This window comes from Calliphora vicina, chromosome 2, assembly GCF_958450345.1.
Source record: "Calliphora vicina chromosome 2, idCalVici1.1, whole genome shotgun sequence".
Classification (NCBI taxonomy): Eukaryota; Metazoa; Arthropoda; class Insecta; order Diptera; family Calliphoridae; genus Calliphora; species Calliphora vicina.
Window position 1 is genome coordinate 45,967,496 of NC_088781.1, and position 16,544 is coordinate 45,984,039.

At 29.6% G+C, this 16,544-nt stretch overlaps 2 protein-coding genes and 1 pseudogene across 2 annotated transcripts; all 3 read right to left on the reverse strand.

Moving 5' to 3' along the window:
- Window positions 1-104: 104 nt before the first annotated feature.
- Window positions 105-8,509, reverse strand: LOC135949852 (voltage-dependent anion-selective channel). Its single transcript, XM_065499299.1, has 3 exons — window positions 8,413-8,509; window positions 1,064-1,611; window positions 105-980 (listed from the first exon to the last, which is right to left on the reverse strand). The coding sequence occupies exons 2-3, from the start codon at window positions 1,609-1,611 to the stop codon at window positions 680-682; spliced, it is 849 nt and encodes a 282-aa protein (XP_065355371.1). The 5' UTR covers window positions 8,413-8,509; the 3' UTR covers window positions 105-679.
- Window positions 8,510-9,599: 1,090 nt separating this feature from the next.
- LOC135950427 (piggyBac transposable element-derived protein 4-like) lies at window positions 9,600-10,460 on the reverse strand. The gene is made up of 2 exons (XM_065499970.1): window positions 10,391-10,460; window positions 9,600-10,180 (listed from the first exon to the last, which is right to left on the reverse strand). Exons 1-2 carry the CDS (start codon window positions 10,458-10,460, stop codon window positions 9,600-9,602), a joined length of 651 nt encoding a protein of 216 aa, XP_065356042.1.
- A 1,937-nt stretch (window positions 10,461-12,397) lies between these two features.
- LOC135950428 (aurora kinase B-like) lies at window positions 12,398-15,641 on the reverse strand (annotated as a pseudogene).
- Between the last annotated feature and the right edge of the window lie 903 nt (window positions 15,642-16,544).

Sequence of the window (16,544 nt, forward strand, 5' to 3'; positions counted from 1 at the left end):
CAAACAACTGGGAGAGATTTCGTAAAAATTTACCATATAAAAGAATTCAGTATTGCTGTTTTTGGAACACCCCCAGTAGAAACCTCATTAAATTTGCCATGAAATAACTTTAAATGCACAAAGACGTTGCTCTGCAAATATATTTAATTTTTGCTTGTTTCAAATAAGATCTTAAAAACAACTGCGCCACTTAGTTTAAAATATAATTAGGTATGTATTATTATTATTGCAATTCTTAACAAGTTGTAGGCAGTTTAAATAAAATAAAAGGAGAGGAGGAGGGGATGTGTTTGAGTCTAGGATGTCTTTTTGTTTTTTTTTTCGTTTTAAAACTATATTCAAATGTTGTTCTACTGTTTTCGCAAATGTTGCACAAAGAAAAACTGAGCTTTAGAATTTTTGTTGGATGTTTTTTGTTTGTTTTTTTTCTTATTAATTTTGTTTAAATAATTTTTAACATTATTAATTTAATATAAGTGTAATTTGTTGCTGTTGTTGTATATTGCTGAGATGTTGTTTCTTTCTTTCTTAACACACTTAATTTTTGAAAGATGTTGTTTTTGATGTTGTATTATTTTGTGAACAAAAGAACGGAGTTGGTTGGTTTTGTTGTTGTTTGTTTTTTTTATTTGGTAGTGTTAGTATTAATTTAAAAAAAAACTTAAGAATTGGTGGTGGTTTAGGCTTCCAATTCCAAAGCGACACCGATCTTGTGGCCACCGGCATTGAAGTTCTTGCCATCGATCAAAGTGGAAAGAGTGAGTGTAATACCATCACGCAATTTTTGTTGATAACCCAAACCAACTTGGCAGTTGTTGTTGACCTTGGCGCGCAAAGCGGCATCATGGTCCAATTGGTATTTACCACCCAAACCGAATTTGGTGTTGTTGGTACCAGAGGTCCAGGACAATTGTACACCAACATCGATTTTGTCGGAGCACTTTTGGAAGATGGAGCCGCTGAATTCTTGACCATCATTGCTAAAATTAAAAAAACACACACCAAATTAATTAAATACTGATTTCTCCATTATTTTAGTGTTATTCTCAATTATTATACTTACACAGCTGTATGCAAGACAAAGTCCTTTGTGGTGTAGCCCAAGGCAAAGTTGTTGGCGGTCAACTTGGCGTTCTTGCTATCGAAAGCGGTTTGGTAACCAGTCAACCAACCTTCATAACCCAAAACAGCTGAGGCATTGATCAATGGACCGTTCAAGTCAACGTTGACATCCGAATCGATCTTGACATTTTCATGGCCGTAACCAACCTTGAATTTGCCAGATTTGTTGCCAGACTGGGGAGCGAATGAACCCTCGAAAGACAATTTCAAACCTTCGAGTAATTTGTCTTGTACGGCAACCTCAGTGAAGAGAGTGTTGTCTGTGTTCCATTTTTCGGTCAAAGTCAAACCGTAATCGGAGACTTTGTATTTGGTTTCCAAAGAACCGAAAACTTTGCCGGATTCTTGATTGGATTGACCGCCAGTGCTGAATTCAATGCCGGAGGCAGTCTTGGTTTTGCAGTCCAACTTCCACAAACCGAAGTGATAACCTTTGCCGAAGATATCACGAGCTTGTTTACCCAAATCAGAGAATGATGGAGGAGCCATCTAAAAAAAACAAAATAGAAAAAAAACGTTAATTTAATAAAACTATATTTTTTAAAAATTACTTATTGTTTTTTTAATGTTAAAAAAAAATTGGTGGTAAATAGAAATATTAAATTTTAAAAATAATAAAACTTTTAATCCCTCATCTTTTTATTTTATAGGGTTCAGAATGTTACAACTGATGATTCAAAATAAAAATAAAATATTTTGTTTAAAGAGGACGAAAAAAATTAATAGGAAATTATGTGTATCTACAAATGTATCTAATATTCGACATTTGATGCGTTTTATTTATTTTCATTAGCTAAAGTTTAGCAATTCCAATTGTTTATCCTTGAGAGTATGTACTTTATTTGACATTATCAGAAAATTAAAGCTACCCTTTAATAAATTTGAAAGGAAAATTTTAGTTTTCTCCCAATATTTTTTTAATGTGTATATTTGAATGACCAAGGATCTCTGTTTTTGAGAATCTACTGTTTTGTCAGACGATGGCTATATTTCTACAAAATTTTATCCTACGGGACACTCAAGTGTATATAGAAGACATTGGAATGAAGTGAGTGTTACACAAAAGAATTTCTATAAATTTGTCTACCGAAACCTCAATTTATGAAATAAAATTCTATTACGAACTGGAATTTTAACGATTTTCTGTTAAATATAGTAAGAAATTTATAATAAAACTGAAAATTGTTGAGTGATTCACTCAATTTGAGTAGAATCAATATTAAGGGCCTGATTCATAGAGAAATACACATAGAACGTAAACTAGAAAAAATTAAAAAATTACTCAACATACGAGTGTTGTTTTTGTTTTCACATAGCTTTTTTTACTAATTCATTCTCACCACTTATCTTTTTGACAACTGAGTTAGGTCTTTGACATTACAGTTTCCGATCTATGTATATTTAATTATGGCCTGATTCAGAAACACGAATAATTTCAATTTAATAATTTTCAACTGATAAAATATCTTTAAACTGTGGAGTTTGCTATTTTTAAATTAATACCAGAAATGTTTTAATCAATATACAAACATTTTACTAATGCTTATCAGAAAAGAAATAAAAATAAAAGAAAAACTTTTGATACATTTACTTAAATATTTGGAAAGTAAATGTCAGCAGTTCGAAAAGAATAGATACAAAGCAAAATCAGATAAAACACGCATGATAATGAGTGATTTGCAAACAGCACATGTAACTAAAATTAGTCAACAATTAAAAAAATAATTAAATAAGTTTAACAAAACGTTTATACACCCAATACGACAATGAGTATTAGAAAAATTATAGGAAGTTGATGATGACGTTAATATTTTATTTTTTTTTTCACTCGCTCTCTCTAAAACACAACGTGTTTTGGTAAATTTACAAATTTCAGGTTTTATTTTAGACATTTGAAAAAGACTACAACAGGTCAATGAACGTAAATGCAATGATGTCTGGCGTGTGTGTCTGTTGTAGATAAATTTTTTTCAATAAAATATTCAGTGTGTGTAAAGAATATAAAAATCTATGTGTAAACGTTTTTTTATTTAAGTAAGTATAGTATATAGCCGGTAATAGTCAATGAAACTTTTAAGTTTTATTTTATACATTTCATGTAAATCCAAATGTTTTTCTATTACATATATTTCTTTGTTTTTGTTTTTTGTATTTAATTTCAGCGAATAGGGTCATATTTTATGAAATGTTTACTCATATATGAAATTTTCTTATATAAAATTCTTTTTAGCCACAACAAAATAATATAAACTGAAAAAATATGTAGCAGAACACACAGCCAACCATGCAAAACTTATAATTCTTTAAACAACTCATAAAATTTAACACGTGATAATAATTATTTATTAACACCAAATAGTATAAGAGTAGCAAAACGTTTACAAAAATTCAATTAAGATATTTTAAATCAGAAAAAATATATATATTTCTCGATATTTTTTGAATCACGTTAGTTTTTAAAAATATGACAGATATAATCTTCCTAAATGATTAATTTTCAACTGTTCGGTCAAAATGGTCACCGAAATAAAAGTACATGAGCAAATATTTAAAATTTTTCAAAAAAAGTATCCAATATGTACTTTCAAAAAAAAAATAGCAAAAGATCTAAAGGTTCATCGCCACTTTGTTTCCAATGACATAAAACAACGTAAGGAAGACTTAAACATTGAAATGAAACCTGGATCAGGAAGAAGAAAAAAGGTCTAACAGATATTGGTAAGGCAAAAGAAGTCGAACAGCTATTTTGAAGAGCACCCGAACACTTCTATCAGTATAGCAGCTCGTAAAGTTAAATGCTCTAATTCTTTTGAGCGCAGAGCCAAAGCTAATGCTAGGTTGAAGTCGTATAAAGTTCCAGATCCCAATGCAAAAGAACGAGCGATAAAATTTAGGTAAAATTGTATAAAAAATACACCTGTTGTTTGATGTATGATGAAACTTATGCACTGGCAGACTTTTCACAAAAATACCGGACAAAAAAACAAACAAAATTCCTCAAGAAGTTTCTTGTATGGCAATTTCATAAACATAATGGTAATGCCAGTAAAATTGACAGAACTGAAATCAATAACAGCATCATTTATTACACCACGTCTAAATTTGTGACAAGTTTAAGGATTTCATCACGTTCTAAAAAAACTAACTCTTACTAGTGTGTAGAGAAAGTACTAAGTAAATAAAAAAAAAACCCAACCCTATTTAGGGTTAAATAAAATAATAAAAATAAAACAAAGACCACAAAATATAAAAAAACAAATATTTGTATTTTTAAGTGCACAACAACGATACTGAAGAATATTTAGCAATTATGAAAGGTGTTGTTGTAAAACAACAGCAACTAAAATATGTATGAAATAAGCTAGAGAGAGTAAATGGAAAAAAAATATATTTCTTTCTTTTAAAGAAATTCTCAAACTATTCTTATATTATTTGAAAAACAACAAAAACAAAACTATCCAACAACATACAAACGAGTACATATTTCATTTTATCTTTTTTGCTCAGGGACAGAAGAAAAAATTAAAAATTTTAAAGCACATCAAAAATTTGTGATTTTCATAGTTTGCAGCTAATGAAAAAAAAGGAGAAGAAGATGATAATGATGATGTAATCAAGCCAATCAATTATATAGGAAAACAAAAAACTTTTAAAGAAAAATAATATATAGTATATAGTATGTGTATTTTACTATATTAAGAAACCCTTAACAAAAACCATACACACTTGCCTCATTACTGTAATCCTCATCTTGGTAAATTAACAAATCTTTATTGAATTTTCTAGTATTAACATTTCTAGCTGAAAACCAAGAAGAAGGTTGAAAGTAAAATGTGGCTAAAATACGCAAGGGTGTTGATTTCTTATCTTTTATAATATTTTGATTTGAATCCACTGAAGATGAAGTGGTCATAATTGTAATACTGTATAGGTTTGGTTAAACGTAGTATAATTTTTGGGTGTAGAGTAAATTGTTACACAACTTTAATTTAAACAAACATTTTTCTTTCTTTGTTTTTTTTATACTATTTACATGGTTATAATAATTTTATATTTTAAGCGTAATGGAATGATTGTTTAGTGTTTAATAAATTTTGGTTCTTTTGTAGTTTTAAGGTCACACAAGTGGGTTTAGGATTTATTTTTTTACATTTAACAAATATAAAACACAAATTGTGTTTATTACAATTTATTTATAAGTTCTTTGTTTAACGTACTTTTATTTATTGCTTTATAGCTTAATTACTTTCACTATTTGTTTTCGATTTTTTTTTTTAAAATTCAACAATTTTTGTTCTGCACCACCTTGCGAACGAAGACCAACGAAAGACAACCAACTGTGCCAACAAATATAAATATTGTAAACTACTATGTACTTTCGGTGCTATCTTTTGCGTTTCGATATTTTCATTTTATTTTCCTATTTCCACTATTTCTAAGGGGTGAATTGTATTGCATTGTTGATTTTCACCCTGCATATTATGTATTAGAGACAACAGCTGTCCTGTATACACCACAGGCCAACTGAAACAAAAACAAAATTGTTACACTGACGAAAACCCCCCACGCCTCTTCAACCCCCTTTTTAGGTGCAGTGCTGACAAATGCTTCAATGTTATTGATTTTTGCATTTATTGTGACGTCACAGCATTATGTTAGGGACAATCATCACCAATAATGATGTAAAAATAAAAATTGCATATTTTTCATTAATTTGCCAAAATTTGTTTGGCTTTTAAACAATGCAAATTGGTTTTATTCAAAAGCTATTTACAAATTGTTTATAATTTGAAACTGTTTAGGGGAGTATCATTTATAAATGACTAAGAATTCATAAATAAATTGTAGGTCCGATGCACATTTATATGGGAGATTTTTTTTTTAATATAACTTAATTATTTTCGAATAGAGATTTTTTAGTTAAAAATATTGTAATGAAGTTATTCGTTATTTATTGATTTGCCTGTAAGAGAGTTTTAGCTCAAAGTTACAAATGTAGCTCCTGTTTAGTATATACACTGCATTTAACAACCCAGTTAATCTTTGATCAGTTAAACCGAAGTTCTGACTGCCCAAATTCCGAATGATATATTAAATGAAAGCCTGATATCTTGTGAATAAAATTATTATAAAAAAGCATACCTTTAATCTGACTATTTCGTGTAAAAACGATATTTTTCCAAAAATTATAGGGATAAAAATAGAAAATTTAGAGTTTTTGCACAATCTAATATTTTATGTTTTATGTCTCATATAAAATGTATTTATTAACCAAATCAGAAGAAAATCCACATAAAAGCAACATATCGTCACCTAAAATGCAAAATGGCCTATTATCACTTTTGAAAAAACATTAAAAAATTAAAAGTGTTGTAACCACAAATATGATTTTCTTTCTTTAATAAAGTCGTTATTTTTAAAAATATGTAGAAAGCTAAAACTTTGTGAAGACGTGTGTCTTGATGCACAGTACCAAAATTTTTTGGTTGTTACATTTCAGGTGACGATATCGAATATTTGAATTTTGGATTCCATTATCTAGGATATTTTTGGAGTGACAACAAAAAAAAATGGTCAGAATAAAAGGATGCTCTGGTAAAAATTTGGTAACTATACGGGGTAGGCTCAGCCACCTATATTCGCACTCAATTTGTGAAAGTTTCTTAACCCATCATCTGCATATTGAAAAGTAGGTGTGGGCGTAAGTCAAAAAACTCTGTTCTAGTATATTGAAATAATCATACTATAATATTGATTTAACTTTAGTAAAATTATGTAAACCATATGTACAACAACAATTCTACTATCACCCCCATTAACACGATGTCTGTTTATATGTTAACTTATAGTTATACTGTAGGTTAAAATGTTTGTATGAAAACTGGCAGTATAACTATAGGTTAAAACATAACTAGACATTGTGATACTGGCGGTTAGCCATATTTTTCACAAATTATTCCAAATCTTTTTACATAACACAATATTGTTCATATCTATATATATTCTCAACAACAAGATACAGAAAAACATACTAAAATAAATTGATATTAATAACTGACAATCAGATCTGATGATCATCACTATCAAATACAGACAAAATGAAAGGGCAAAATGATAAATTATAACCAGCAGTTGTATGACACATTATCAAAATACATTTGAATATTACTATAATATTAGCAGATAATAAAAACAACAAAAAATAAAAAAAAAAAATTAACCTAAATGATTAAAGAACAATAAACATTAAAAACAAACAAATGAGAAAAAGATTAGCAGAAGATAAGAAATAGACAATAAATAAAAAGGTGCGAAATTTATCAAAGAAAAGAGATTCACATGATTTGGATATTCTCAAAAATTTTGTCGAAAATATTCTGGAACATTCTCAAAAACAGATGCCTATAATTATTTTATAATTATCATGTTTACTAACCAATTTAACAATTAATTAAAAAACAACTTATTTTAAATAACATTTAAATTAAAAGAAAATTAGAAAAATAATTTCCTTTTCTTCTGTGGAATAAAAAGTGAAAAACGGCTGTTACGTAATTGGCGCAATGAACTAGTCTTTTTTTTCTCTGTTAATTTGAAGAGGCCTGCGTTGGCAGCGCATTTAGCAGCAAAATTAACACTACACATACAAACATGTACAATTTTTGTGGGTATGAAAAAATGCAAAAAATCCTAACATATCTGTAATCTTCAAACTCTGGGAAAAATATATTGAGTTGGTTTGAAATGGTCGCAGCCGGGAGAACTTATGCAAAGTGACAGCAGAGTCGAATTCATTAATTTTTTTATAATTGGAGTTTGACATTTCACCGCACAAATTAGCCGGTGGATAGAATATGTAGATAAATTTGTATTTCAAAATTCGCACTTTAATCAATTACTGCAAATTAGCAATAATAAAACACATTGCGTTTTTAGGCTAAAATTAATATTTCTTTCTTCAATTGATAAAATGTTTAGAAAATATGATGTGATTTTCACCATTTTCCATTTAGGGGAAATTTTCTTTCAATTTAATAGTTTTTTTCATCTGCAGAGCACACACACATTTATACTCGTATACACACATCACATTTTTTCTGCTGCCTTTTGGTCGTTTTTTTCTAGGTTATGAAATCACTTTTGTAATTTTTAATTTCTATTTTTTCTCTATTAGAAAAGTAAATAAGTTTTCAATTGTTCTTCTAAATATTTTTTCACACTTCTATTTCTTTATTCTTTTATTTGTATTATTAATGATTTTCTTTAACTTTTTTTATATTTACTACTTACTTTTAATCAAATTTATGTTATTTGCAAAGCGAGGAACAAGTACGACCACGAACAACACCACAAAAGTAATGTAACAATTTTGCACTCAAAGTGCAAATTTTTAAAATAAATTGAAGTGCTGCCATATCAAAGTGCTACCAGATCGTATTATTTTCAAAATGCAACTTTGACTTTTGACGTTGTAAACAGTGATGATTTTTTAACTAAATTTAGAATATTTTTGATGTAAAATTGACGTAGATGTAAAATATGAAGTTTAAAAACAAAATATCTTTAAATCGCATCAAAATTTAGGTACAACTATATTTTCTTATGCATAATTATTCGAAGAATTTAAAAATTACCATTTTCGAATAATGTATAATTCCGAAAATTATATGTATTATGGTGGGGATAAGCTAGTTCCGAAGTTCATTGCGCTTAGGTCAGCTCACCAGGAGCAGTTTTTTAACCCTTTCGGCCGCACATGAATTTAGCTGTAGCTACCAAGAGAATCACATATTTTTTTCATATAAAAATTAAGAGCGGCAATTCCCGCTTTTTTATCGTTTAATAATTTTTTTTTGACTGTGGATCAAATGACGGGAATTCCCGCGATGACGGGAATTCACACATTTAATTTTTCAATGATATATGTAGCAGTGTATAACAAAAGGCGGGAATTCCTTAAGGACGGAAATTCCCGTCATTTAGTTTTATGAAGTTTATTTAGCTCCCAGAATATAATTGCGGGACATGCCGTCATTAATATGAAGAAAAATAAAAAAGTTTTTTTAAAAAGGTATCTTTTATTTTTTATTAAAAACTATACTTTTATGCTAACATTAAATGATAATTTTAAACTAAAAATTATGGGAAGTGCTGAGTACTCAAATCTATTGAAGGAGATTCTCCTTGTGGCTTTAGATGACGTCCTTGATATGTAATTCACGAGATCCTTGCTTTAAAAAAAGAATTCCACACAGCCATATCCAGGATATGAAACAGGACCTTTTTATACTATCTAATAGTTTTTCTTGGACTAGAATAATATGATAATAGTTGGTCGGATCGATCAATTCCTCCCATATTTTCATTATAAGCAACAACGTCTATTGATTTCATCTGCTTTTGGCCTCTTCTATTGGATACTTCGATAAGACATGTGTGATGTGCCGTAGTTATGGATAAAACATCGCGTTTGTCCTTCATTTTGTAACGTAAACATTTCCAGTTCTTCTCCAAATCATTTCTCCCTTCTTTAGTTTTTTAGTGGTTATACATTTAGGATTTGGCTTGCGATTAAAACGTAAGGTACCCGTGGTGTGGGTTTTGTAATGAAGTAGCGTTTGAGACATTTTAACGCTGTTGTAGTAGTTATCCATAAATAAATGGTGGCCACGGTTAAGAAATGGATCCATAAGTTTCAAGACTACAGTTTTTGTTTTCGATCCTATCGTATCTTCTATAACTTTTCCTGCATAAATTTCAGCATTTAAAATGTAGCCATCATTTGATGTAAGTTCATAAAACTTTATGCCGTACTTAGCACGTGTCCCTTTATTGTATTGCTTAAACGATAGTCTTCCTTTAAAAAGCATTAGAGACTCATCTAAGGACAATTCTTTATTAGGTCTGTAGTTATTTCTAAAACTTCTTAAAACTAAATTCAAAAGCGGTATTACTTTTTCCAGCTTTCCCGTCCATTTAACTTGCTCATATGACTCGTGGTAACTAAAGCATCTTAGAATTTGCTGGAAACGTCTTCCAGACATAACAGCCGCAAATACTAGTTGGTAGTACAATTTATTTTTTGAAAACATTTTTTAATGGATGGTTTTCTGTTCTGGCCCTGTAGGAGGCACAAGCCCAAAAATTTAAGCATTTCATCTTTTGATGTTTCAAGAAAAATTATTTTAGGTCGCTTTTGGTATCATTATTTTCCAATTTTTTTCATCCTCCTGATAAGAATCTTCTTGATCAGATTCACCTAGCTCACCATTATCATCCCTTACATCGCCGGTGTCGTTAGAGCTTGAATATCCTGTTAAGTCATCATCCAATGACATTTCCTCTTCAGAATCTTCTAATAATTCAGACACCCACTTTATTTTCCATTTTTTAAGAAAAATACGTTATAAAACCGTTACAAAAATTATTTTTTATAATTTTTTTATCAGTAAATTAGTTTATCAAACTGATTGCACTCAGAAACTCAACTAATTTTACGTACATGTATTTCTTATGGACGTTTGACGGGAATTCCCGCAATATATTTTATGGTGGACGTTTTTACACAACAAAAAAACCAAAAACGTACATCTTTCTCCCAAACATTTTTCCAATAAGAATTTGTTGAATTGAGTTTTGTTTCTCAGAGTAAGTATTTTAGCACTATAGCAACTCTCACTACGTCCAAAGAAAAAACAAAAATCAGCTGTAATAGTTAAAAAAATTGTTGTGAATATCAGCGGGAATTCCAGTCATTAGTTTTTTTAAGGACTAGTGAATGACGGGAATTCCCGCATTAAAGCCGAAAGGGTTAAAATTGTTCTTAACTCTAAGTTTATTGTATAAGTAATCTCGGTTTGCGTTCATGTATTCCCAAGCAATTTGCAGTAGAACCAAAAACAAATTTTGCAACCACTCAGTACTTGTAAAGCCTATAAATGTTTAATATATTCATCTTTATTTTTAATTCCATATCAATGAGGTCCTTAACTGCGATTGTTACAGGATTTGTTTGCGTTCCAAACATTTTTATGTAAAAGTCATTAAAAAAGAGTTTTGAAACTACAACAGGTTTGAAAATTAGTTTTATCAATGATTTTTGTCCATTAAAGCAAAAAATAAAACTACCAGTGCATAAGCTACGTTTCCGCATACACCGTAATCGGCACCGAAAAAGTTCTGAAACGAACTTTTTTTCGTTGCCGATTACGGTGTATGCGGAAACGTAACTTTACCCCCATATTCATAAATATTTTTAAATTTATCAAAGTTTAGTAAAATAAAATTTTCATTCAAAATTTGATTTTGAATAAGGCCTTTAAATTATAAGTAGTTCAAGCAGAGATTCATGTAAAGTAAATGTGTCTCGTTTTTTCACGAAATTATATTGTTTTCATAATTTCCAAATCTGGAATACCCCAAATATATTAATAAAATACTAAACCTATTAATTGAATATTTGCAAAAGTTTCCATTGTATTGTCAAGATATTATAAATGATTTTTGAGTTTGGACATACAAATTTTCAAATTATTCGATCTTAAGTATTTATATCTTCAACTTTGAAGCACTTAAGAAACTTAATTGTTTCTGTTACTAACGATTTTAACCCAGATATGCCGACTTTACTACATGTAGTTCTTGTTTACAGGATACGTCTTGTTATATGCATGAATGTTTCATTATTGCGTTTTAGTTTTGTTGTTGTGACCCCAATGTCCTCTATATTGGACGACTTAAAAAACCACTTTTTTCAATAAATTTTTAAAAAACACTAATTGCACTGTTTTTTATTTCTCATTTGCTTCCAAAATAATATAAAAGCATGGCAGAACAAGCAAGGTACAATTATTAGAAAGTACGTTCTCAATTATACATTCTCTATAACGTGAAACAAAAGAAAATTAGAAAAAAACAAAACGAAATGTCTAAGACAAAAATAAATTAAACAAATTTTTGTGTATTTACTTTTTTTCGTGAAATATTCAATTGAAATTAAATTTTTTACAAATAAATATGTGTTAGTTTTAATACAACGTGCAAAACATTGCGAAAACAAAATAAAAAGTGATAAGAGTAAATGCGTCATTTGACGTTGTAGGGGTAAATATTGAAAACTCTCCCTAATAATTGTACCTGGTTGGTTCTACCATGATATAAAAGTAATTTTAAAATGATCAAGCTCAAGCAATGGGCATATCTGGGTTAAAACAAAAAAAATTAATAACACTTTTAAATTACACATAATATTTCAATATTTTATTCTTAACTTTAAACATAAATAATGTATTTTAATTAAATGCAATTAACAAGATTCAATTATACAGTTTAGAGAAAGCAAATCTATTACTTAAATTTGCATACAAACTTTATTTTCGGGTTTCGGTTTCGCAATCATTTGTTCAAGTTGAGCATTACGTTTTTCCATATTGTATTTAACCCAAGGATGTTGCATAACATCCACTAAAGTTAGACGAGAACTGCCGGATTTACGCAATAATTTCGAAACAATATCTTTGGCACCAACTGACAAATAATTCGGATAATATACTTCCAAACGTCGTATCTTTTCATAGGTCATCTCGTTGTTGTTGGATTCGAAAGGTGGGGCACCGACTAAAAATTCATAGCACAAAATACCCAAACACCATTGATCAACAGAATCGTCATAGATGCGACCATCAACCATTTCCGGTGGCAAGTAATAATTTCGATATGACATCTTTAGCACCAACCGTTAAATGTGGAGGATAATTCACTTCGACACGTCGAATTTTCTCATAGGTTTTATCGGTATCATTTGATTCGAAGGGAGCAGCTCCCACTAGAAATTCATAGCATAAAATGCCCAAACACCATTGATCGACCGCATCATCGTATGTACGACCATCTACCATTTCGGGTGGTATATAGTCCAAAGTGCCGCAGAAAGTTTTACGTCTGAAAGAAAAATAGTTTAAGGAATAAAAAACTTCATTATTTGAGCAAACTATGTAATATCTAAAACAAACTTATTCGATATGGTATGTGCCGACCATCCAAAATCCGCCAACTTTACATCATCCGATGCCGTCAGCAAAATATTCTCCGGCTTTAGATCCCGATGTATTACCTTATTCAAATGGCAATAGTGCAAGGCATCAGCCACTTGATAAGTATATTTAGCAGCCCGGGGCTCATCAAAACGATTATTAGGGGAACCTCGCAAAAGTGTATATACCTCTCCCTGTGAGGCCAACTCTAGGGCCATGTAAATACGTTCCTGATCATGAAACCATGTCAACAAACGCAAAATATGTGGATGTTTTAGTCTGGATTGAATTTCAATTTCTCTTAAAACCTGTCGCTGTACATTGCCCTTGCGCAACTCTTCCTTGAACAGCACTTTCATGGCCACCATATAATGACTTACACGTTCGCGAGCCAAATAAACACGCCCGAACTTGCCACGTCCCAATGGAGCACCCATTTCAAAATCTGCTGTTGTCCATTCATAACTAATAATAATGAAGGCATTACAGTTAAATTAAATTGTAATTAAAACATATTCCTACAATTCCCACAATATTTTTATTTTCTGAATTTAAACAATAAAAATAATGATAATCACCCCTATCGCGAATCAACATTTCACATGAAATATTTTCCCTTTTCCTTTTTTCGTTCATCAACTTTGTTCACGTGAAAAAATTCCCCTTGTTGTGAAATTTTTAGATGGAATTTTGTAAACAATAAACAGCTGTTACGAACAAAATCAACTATTGTGAATGTAAAGTTCATCATGATATTCCCGATAGCAATTTTCCCTTCGAGGGAAATGAATATTTCATGGGAACAAAATTTCACATGTTATTGCCGATAGGGGTGAATAATAATTAACGTTGGTTTTTAAAATTATTTTTCTTCTAAAATATTGGAAGCATCCGTTGGAACGTTGGAAGCGTACAGAATGTCTTGAATTTGTTTCACTTGCAAATTATTAATTGAACCTCCCTGGCTGCAGTGAATTGCAATATCTAGATATACTTTTGTTACAAGTTCACGCTGTGCTCCCGCTGGAATTTTCTTGAATTTGAGGTACCACCATTTGAACATATAATCTTCTTCCAGGGAGTCTTCTTCACTTTCTTCATCTCTCTGCAGTAATTTTGAGGCCGCTGCTAAAAGTTTGTCCTTTCGTGAATTTCCATCATTATTTTTTTTTTTTTGGGTCTTATCAAATGACTGGAATAAAACGGATAAAATAGTACACAGAAAAAGTTAATTCATAATTGGAATGAATTTTGTAATAAATATTATTAATTGAACATGACTTTTTTCCCAAACTTTTTTCATTCAGATTAACACATGTTCATAAATATTATAAAATTGTACATAATGTACAATTTCATATTTATTCATTTTATTGACGAAAATTTTTGCTTTTTTACGTAAATTTTATAATATTTTATAATAAATTGCATTATAATTGTATTACATATATTGTATAATTGTATTATATCAAAAAAATTCATAATATATTGGCCAATATTTTAAGATAAATCAACAATATATGTATGAAACTTAAAAATATTATTAAACATAATAAAACATCCATAAACATTAAAGCATCTCATTCTCTTAAACAAATTGAATCAATTTCGCGCATATTTTCTCATTTTGCAGTTGAAAATCATAAAGAAATTTTCCTTGAAAATTTCAAATATTTTTGAACATTTGAAAATTCAACAAAAAAATAAAATTTTTGGTGGAATTTTTTTTCATGTGTTTGTTGTCTAAAAGTGTAAAAAAGTCTGAGTGTAATTATCCTTTTTTTTAAATGAATTCCCTTAATATATACATGAAACTAAAATTATATATTTCAAGCCATAGAGAATAGATAAGAGCGGAAACTCTCATGTCAAAGACCTAACTCATTGTCAGAAACCTAAGTGGTTTATAAAAACTTGCATAATTTTGAATATACATTTTATGCATATATTTTATGAAAGCTTAATTCTTTGCCTATCCATAATTGTTTAAAATTTTAAAATCGGTACTACGACCTACCCTAAAACAGTTTTTTCAAAAAAAAACTCAATATTTTGAGGGCGTTTCAAAATCTTTGAAAACGGTTTTAAACTTCGAAAGCATTTTTTTAAGTATCTTACATTTGCTACCAATGATAACTCATACTTCTCACCGAAAATCGATTTTTAGTACAAAAAATTAAACAAATCCTTAATATTCAATATCTACTCCAACAACAGAAGCGCTTAATCTGTATGTATGTAGTAAGGTTCATTTCTACTTACCATATCGTTTTCTACGGACGTTACTCCGATGGCGTTACCCTCAGTCTCGTCCAAGAACTTCAACTGCTCAAAATACCACAATTTAGGTCTGTAAAGATCCTCTTTTGATGACCCTGACCTCATGCTATTTTTTACCTTTGTGGCTTCTTTTTTATATGCTGCTTTAAATGTGTTGATTTTCTTTAAAACAATCACCCGGTTTGCCTCAGGATTCACCTCTTTCATCTTTTGAATCAGCAGGCTGATCCCTTTTTCTTTGGCGTCGGCAGAATGGTCCATCTTAAACTGCCACAGAGCTGGATGGGCCTGGTATATTTCCAGAAACTGGCTCCACAATGCATTATTCTTATTATTCTCTGCCATTTTTTTTAATTTTCAAATTTTGGTCTGTTGTTACAACACAGAAAAAATTATTTCTTAAACATTTTCAATTTATCGATTCACAGAAAAAACTGAAATGTAAATTCAATTACGAAAATCACATTTTCAATTACTTTTTTTTATTAAAGTTCAACCAATGACAAAAATTGTTTATTCAATTACTGTAGTTGTTTGAAATTATAGAAAGAAAGTCAAGGACATATGTAATCAAATGAATTACTCTAGTATTTGATTATGGTAAAAATTATTGATTAATATTTGAATCAAAAATTTCAAAACCGTAATTAATAGTGGTTACAAATCATCCACGCTTTTATGCAGAATGCATAAAAGCGTGGATGATTTGGATAAATAGATTTGTAATACAATAATTAAACAAATATCTACATTTACAATAAAATAGATGTAATCTAATATTTTATGAAACTCAAAATGCATTTCAAATGCATTATCTGAAATACATAGAAACATTTTAAATTATTGGCCTTGGAATCGAAAAGTTCATTTCCTGAAACTGCATTTGTAATAAAAATACTGATCACCAATTCTTTACCAACAACGAACTACATCAAGCCATTTACTTTTCGTCCGATTCCAAGGTGATAGTGGGCAAAACAATTTGAACATTTCTTCTTTGGAAAACATATTTCATATAATTTTTTTTTTTATTTTTTTATTTTTAATGTCTTATTTTAAAAGACCTACTGAAAATAAAATTTAAATTTAAATGTACACATTCACTCAAAA